General features: G+C 31.3%; 1 protein-coding gene across 1 annotated transcript; it reads left to right on the forward strand.

Annotated features, from left to right (window-relative positions):
• Positions 1 to 2,067: 2,067 nt before the first annotated feature.
• LOC125842494 (auxin transporter-like protein 5) lies at positions 2,068 to 6,107 on the forward strand. The gene is made up of 8 exons (XM_049521798.1): positions 2,068 to 2,319; positions 2,399 to 2,584; positions 2,846 to 2,958; positions 3,047 to 3,230; positions 3,584 to 3,681; positions 4,700 to 4,907; positions 5,002 to 5,259; positions 5,500 to 6,107. The coding sequence occupies exons 1-8, from the start codon at positions 2,152 to 2,154 to the stop codon at positions 5,767 to 5,769; spliced, it is 1,485 nt and encodes a 494-aa protein (XP_049377755.1). The 5' UTR covers positions 2,068 to 2,151; the 3' UTR covers positions 5,770 to 6,107.
• Positions 6,108 to 6,589: the final 482 nt, after the last annotated feature.

Here is a 6,589-nt window from a genome sequence, read left to right on the forward strand (position 1 = left end):
AAATTCAAGCTATTTGACTTTTGAGAAACAAAAAACACAACAAAAAAAGAAAAATTTGAAGAGGTTAGTCTTAATGACATTGAACTTGACGTCATTATCACATCAGATAAAGACAGAATTAGAATAATTAAAAGTACAATCACAATGTGATTTAAGGCAAATCATTTCCTGTTTTAGGCACAAGTATTTAGTAGTAGTACTTGATATTTTACATTTTAAAATATACAATTACAAAGCATAGGTTAGGCTAAATTAATCCATGGGAAGAAGAGAAACCCACTCGTGCAAAGAAGCCAGTCACGCTCCCATAATTACATTAGCATCTGCACTAAAAGACAATAATTTTAATCATGTTTTATTTAATTAATAAATAATTTGCTTAAATAAAAAGATTTAATCATAGGAACAATTGCTTTGGGCACGAATAACATGGGTATTCGTCAAAGCTCGCAAAGTTGAACTGTTTCAACTTGGAAGCTATAAACCAACATTTTTATACACACACCCCTTGTAACTTCAAAGAGGTAATACTAAGGTTTTTTAACATTTACTCTCTTCGTCCACTTTTAATTGACATAGTTTTCCTTTTTTTAGAGTCAAATTATATGGACTTTGATTAACATTAATGTATTTTTTCATCATATTAATATGCAAAAAATTACAATTAATTTTAAAAATTAATCAAATTAACTTTCAAAAAGCGTAACATGACAATTAAAAGTGAACATGATAGTAATAAACATTAAAAAATTTATATGCAAAGTGCTTATAAGTTAAAATCAGATAAACAACATAAGTTGATTATCTCAATTTATAGTTTTTTGTACTCCTTTCATTTATTTTTAACTTGACATACTCTTTTAAATAAAAAATAATTATTATATTACTCCTAATTAGTATAAGTATTAGTTTAAATGTTGGATAATGAAAAGTAGTATTTAATAATAACTCATAAGGATAAAATAAATATAAAATAATAAATTATTCTTGAATTTCTAAGCCTAAATAAGTAAAAAATGGACAAGTGAGTGGGGAGGAAATAGCTTTTAAACATTTTTTTACCAAGCCTTATTTCATCAAAAATAATATAATATACTAATATAATATAATACATTATAAAACTATTGAATACAACCATCCAACCAAGATGTAATAGTTGTCAATTAAAAAGAAAAAAAAGCATTCAACAATTGTACGTGTTTGTAGTTTTAAGTTACAACTAGTGGACACATTCTAATCGTTTAACTCTACTCATGAAAATTACCACCCTTCAAAAACGCCATAGACCCTATCCCCACCGTTACTCTTGCCCTTTACTCCCATCTTCCACTTGAATTTTATTTGATTTTTTTCTGGTAAAAAAATATTAATATTTATATATTGTTAAAAGTAGTAACTTATTCAGAAAGTTTCACTAAGACGATTCGAAAAAATAAAAATAATGTGCTTAGAATTTAAATTTTGAACCTCAAAATAAATTGACCCTTCCTAAATCACTAAGTCACCATCTAATCTTGTGTTGAGTGGATTCAAAATCTGTCTATCTATATTAACATATATTTTTGATGACAAAAAAAAAATAAAAAAATATATGTTAATATAGATAGACAGATTTTGAAATGTAAATTTTTGCCAAAGGAGTTCGGGTGAACAACCCGACGCTCTGTTGTATCTGACCTTGGTCAAAATTATTTATATAGTAAATGTTAAATCAATTTTAATTTATTTTGTGTATTGACTTTTCATATTTTGAATCTTTTAATGAAGTTTCTGACTCTACCACTAAATAAGAAGTATGTAGATACTGATAAGCAATCAAACAATGGTAAGTGTTTGTAGTTTTAAGTTACAACTAGGTGCCCACATTCTAATCGTTTAACTCTAGTCACGAATTCTCATCCTTCAAAGTTCCCATTTTCTTCGACCTCCTTTTTTTTTCTTTTTCTTGTAAAACAAAAGCTAAAAGGAGAATTAGGTTGAGAAAAGGGTGTGTGGACAAGGCCCACCCAACAAAGCTGTTTTAACATTCATTTCACTCAATATAAATATAACATACACCACTATGCTTCCCTACTAAACATCCAACTCTGTTTTAACTACTAAACTCCCTATACCACACATTTTTTTAGTAAGCACAAGGAAAAAAAAAAGATGGAATCTACAGACAAAGTAGTGGAAACAGTGATAGTAGGAAATTATGTTGAAATGGAGAGTGAAGGAAAGCCTAATAATAATAATGACATCAAATCCAAATTCTCTAATTTATTTTGGCATGGTGGCTCTGCTTATGATGCTTGGTTTAGCTGTGCTTCTAATCAGGTACTAATTCCATTTCAACCCATAATACGATCTGCGTAAAGTATAAGTGTGTAATTGAAAATTTCGTTTTTAATTTCAGGTAGCTCAAGTGCTATTAACACTACCATACTCATTTTCTCAACTTGGAATGCTCTCTGGCGTTTCATTTCAACTCTTCTACGGTTTATTAGGCAGTTGGACTGCTTATCTCATTAGCATTCTCTACATTGAGTACCGAACCAGAAAAGAAAGGGAAAAAGTTGATTTCCGCAACCACGTCATTCAGGTAAAATCATATCAAGTAGCGTATGCAGGATTTTTCATAATCACCGCTTGACCAAAGAAAAAAAAAACTTTTCTAGTTTCGAAGGGGTAATTTTTTTAATTTTTAAGAGACACTCCGACAAGATATAATTTAATACTAGATATTTTGTCTCACTACTTCTAAATTTACACAAAGGGAAAGGACAACATTTCACATGGCATTCTGATTAAACTATAGTATTTGTGTGTAATTATTTTTTTAATGTGATTTTTTTGTGTATAGTGGTTTGAAGTTCTTGATGGATTACTTGGAAAACATTGGAGGAACGTTGGTTTGGCATTTAATTGTACTTTTCTTCTGTTTGGATCTGTCATTCAACTTATAGCCTGTGCAAGGTTTGTTTTTTTAAAATTTTCTACCTGCCCCCTTGTATATTCTGTTTTTTTTTTTAATGAGATTAATTAATTTATTGTAATTTTGCAGCAATATATATTATATAAATGATAATTTGGACAAAAGAACTTGGACTTATATATTCGGAGCTTGTTGTGCAACTACTGTATTCATTCCATCTTTTCACAACTACCGAATCTGGTCTTTTCTTGGCTTATTAATGACCACTTACACTGCTTGGTATCTTACTGTCGCATCACTCCTTCATGGCCAGGTATTTAATTTCATCGTATGATTATTAAATTTTATCACGCACTATTATATAAATTTACCATTTTTATTTGCTTATCGCATTAAAGTTACTAAAATTAAGCATATATCACGTGTTCAGAGTTTTGAATTCAAGTCACAAACACCTAGTTCAAAAATATTGTCGCGCTTTACTTTTAAAAGCTATGACATGTATCTGTTGTTCAAGAGTTTGAGCGAGAATAGGTCCTAACTATAGCTAAGTGAACAGTGAAGAAATCTATTTATCATATCTATAGAGATTCATGAGTAATTAATTAGTAATTTGAAATGTTTAATTACTACTTTAATGTTTTTTATTTCTTGTAATAAAAACAGGTAGAGGGAGTGAAACATTCAGGTCCAACAAAAATGGTTCTATATTTCACTGGAGCAACAAACATTCTCTACACATTTGGGGGACATGCTGTTACTGTGTAAGACATCTTAATTGATTTATTGCAAATTATTTCCTTTTTAAAATGGGGCTAAAATTCTAAAATTGGAGCAAGATATGAGTAAAAACTATTGAATTTTACCGTACTAGCCGCTCCACATTAGCTCTATCCACAACATTATTCTTGTGTGAAAATGACTTAACCTAGACTATTTCGACATATTCTGAAGAAGCGGACAATAGTATATAGTATTATTATTTTGTCTAAGATATTAAATATTCCTTCAAAACTTTAACATTTACTACGTGGTGACCAATCCTTGTCAAAAAACTATTATTGTTATTCTCCATACAACTGTACATATAACCTGTTAACTTTTACTTTAGCTTTTTACATGCATTTTTCTATTTATTTTTTTCAATTTGGCAGAGTGCCTTTCTCAGGCATGGGAAGAAAAAAGTCATTACTTACTATGAACCCTTTTTACCCTTTTTAAGTTAAAAAGCAAAATATCTTTTTCGAATCACTTTTGCTTTATTTTTGTTACTGAATCAATGAATGGTTAAATGCTCTGAACATCTCTTCCTTTTATGTTCCTTTTTTCGGTTTTTTAACATAATTAAAAGGTACCATTAACCAAGGAAAAGAAGCAAGAAATAATTAAGTATCCTATCATAAATATGAAAATTGAAAGGGACTGCAAATAAATCTTGATATTTACGCAACTAGATTTTTAGCTTCTGTGAACTGTAAAAGGCATTTAATTGTATTAGGTTGTGGCATGTATATATGTCAGAAGCTTGTAGGTACATTGAAAGAAATATCTAAGATATTATTACTCATGCATCTTAATTTATGTGACGAATTGATTACAATAATTTACCTAAGTCATAGATATTTATCTAATTCTTTTTGGGAACGAAACTAATAATGAAAGTATGACAAATCAATTGGGATAGAGATAGTAGATTTTTTCACAAGAATTTAACTTATATACAATTACCGTTATTTTATTTTTTTTTTAAAAGAGGCTAATTGTTGTGTTTTGTTTGGGCAGAGAAATAATGCATGCTATGTGGAAACCCCAAAAGTTTAAGGCAATTTACTTATGGGCAACCCTTTATGTGTTAACATTGACCCTTCCATCAGCAGCATCAGTTTATTGGGCATTTGGTGATTTGTTACTTGATCACTCTAATGCATTTTCTCTTCTACCTAAATCACCCTTCAGAGACATGGCTGTCATCCTCATGCTCATTCATCAGGCACTTCCCTTCGTCCAATTTTACTTGTTCAATATTAACGAGCAATAAATAAAATAAAGATACGACATCTAACATTGAGTTGTTGTTTTTACAGTTTATAACATTTGGTTTCGCTTGCACACCATTGTATTTTGTATGGGAGAAGGCCATAGGCATGCACGAATGCAAGAGCATGTGTAGGAGGGCTGCGGCACGGTTGCCGGTGGTGATTCCGATATGGTTTCTGGCCATAGTTTTCCCATTTTTCGGCCCTATAAACTCCTCCGTTGGTTCACTCCTTGTTAGTTTTACCGTCTACATTATCCCGGCTCTTGCTTACATGTTCACCTTTAAATCCGCTGCAGCCCGAGAGGTACCAAATCTTTATTACGCCCCATCTCTTAAATTTGTCAGTAATTTTTATTACATATACTTCTACTTTAAAATTAGAAAACAAAAATAGAATAGATATTATGATTTACAAGGACCAATGCAGAATAAAAGGAAGGAATTAATAAAGTTAAGTCACATCTCACATAGGATAGTAGTAGTTGGATGTTTTTGACTTTTATACTTTTGGTGTGTTATGAATACAAACTTTGATATTATGCAGAATGCGGTTGAGCAACCACCAAAATTTGTGGGACGTTGGGCTGGATCGTTTACAATAAACATATTTGTGGTGGTTTGGGTACTTATTGTTGGGTTTGGATTTGGTGGTTGGGCCAGTATGACCAATTTCATACATCAAATTGACACATTTGGTCTTTTCACCAAATGTTACCAATGCCCACCTCCACCGGGGTCCCCGCCACCATTCCTCCCTCATGTTGGCGCTCCACGCCCATCTCCGGCCAACATCACTCACCATCACCACCAATGAGGTCGTCATGGAAATTAAATAAGGTTTAAAGGTTTGTTCGATCCTCAATTGGCATGACGTTATGAGTTGGAGATGAAGATGCATGGGTTGTTTTGTGTAAATTTGCGGAGTCACTACAATCTATTCCCTCCCCCATAATCCCATGTCTTGAGTTTTGTTTTGAGATTTGGGGATTTGGTAATTAATGTAGTATGCAACATATTTCTAGAGAAGATTTGCAACTTTTTCTTCTTATTTTGATAGTGATGCTTAGCTCTTTACTAGTGTATGATGTGACCGTGTGGCATTCCTTAACCTGTAAGGTTTGGTGGAGGGTATGAAATTCAATTTTCTTAGCTAATATTTCGAGTTTGAATTCTGAAATTTAAGAAATCGTTAATAACTCGTGAATATTGGGATATGAAATACTTCAACTTAAAAGAAAAAAGAAGATGATTTCAGTTTCTTTGTTAGAGATTAATTACTTCCAGCAAACTATCAACAATTTAGATATGAGAATTTCAAGATATTTTATCTGTCCTTGTTTAAAGGCACGTACCTAGAGTATCAAACCTTGTTACGGATCGGAAAGTGACAAATGAACAATAATAAAGAATATAAATTTGCCTATTTCAACTACATGTTTTGACTTGTTCCTAACCCCTATTATTACACTTGTGGGACCAAAGAAATGTGAAATATCTCGACTCATCTTCAAGTTAAATTAATTGATCGTATGGTCCACTTTTAATTTCCTATTTATTGAAATTATAATTGAAGAATATTGTGAATCCAAGTTCTAGATGACAATGTAAAGCAGTCAATATGGTTTAGGCCTGTT

The sequence above is a fragment of the Solanum stenotomum genome, chromosome 1 (genome assembly GCF_019186545.1).
Source record: "Solanum stenotomum isolate F172 chromosome 1, ASM1918654v1, whole genome shotgun sequence".
In the NCBI taxonomy this organism is placed as follows: Eukaryota; Viridiplantae; Streptophyta; class Magnoliopsida; order Solanales; family Solanaceae; genus Solanum; species Solanum stenotomum.

Excerpts from the sequence above, each read along its gene's own strand:
- LOC125842494 (XM_049521798.1), top strand. The coding sequence starts at position 2,152 with ATGGAATCTACAGACAAAGTAGTGGAAACAGTGATAGTAGGAAATTAT. Across the intron at positions 2,585-2,845 it reads TCCGCAACCACGTCATTCAG|TGGTTTGAAGTTCTTGATGG; the intron begins GTAAAATCATAT and ends TTTTGTGTATAG. Across the intron at positions 3,231-3,583 it reads CATCACTCCTTCATGGCCAG|GTAGAGGGAGTGAAACATTC; the intron begins GTATTTAATTTC and ends TAATAAAAACAG.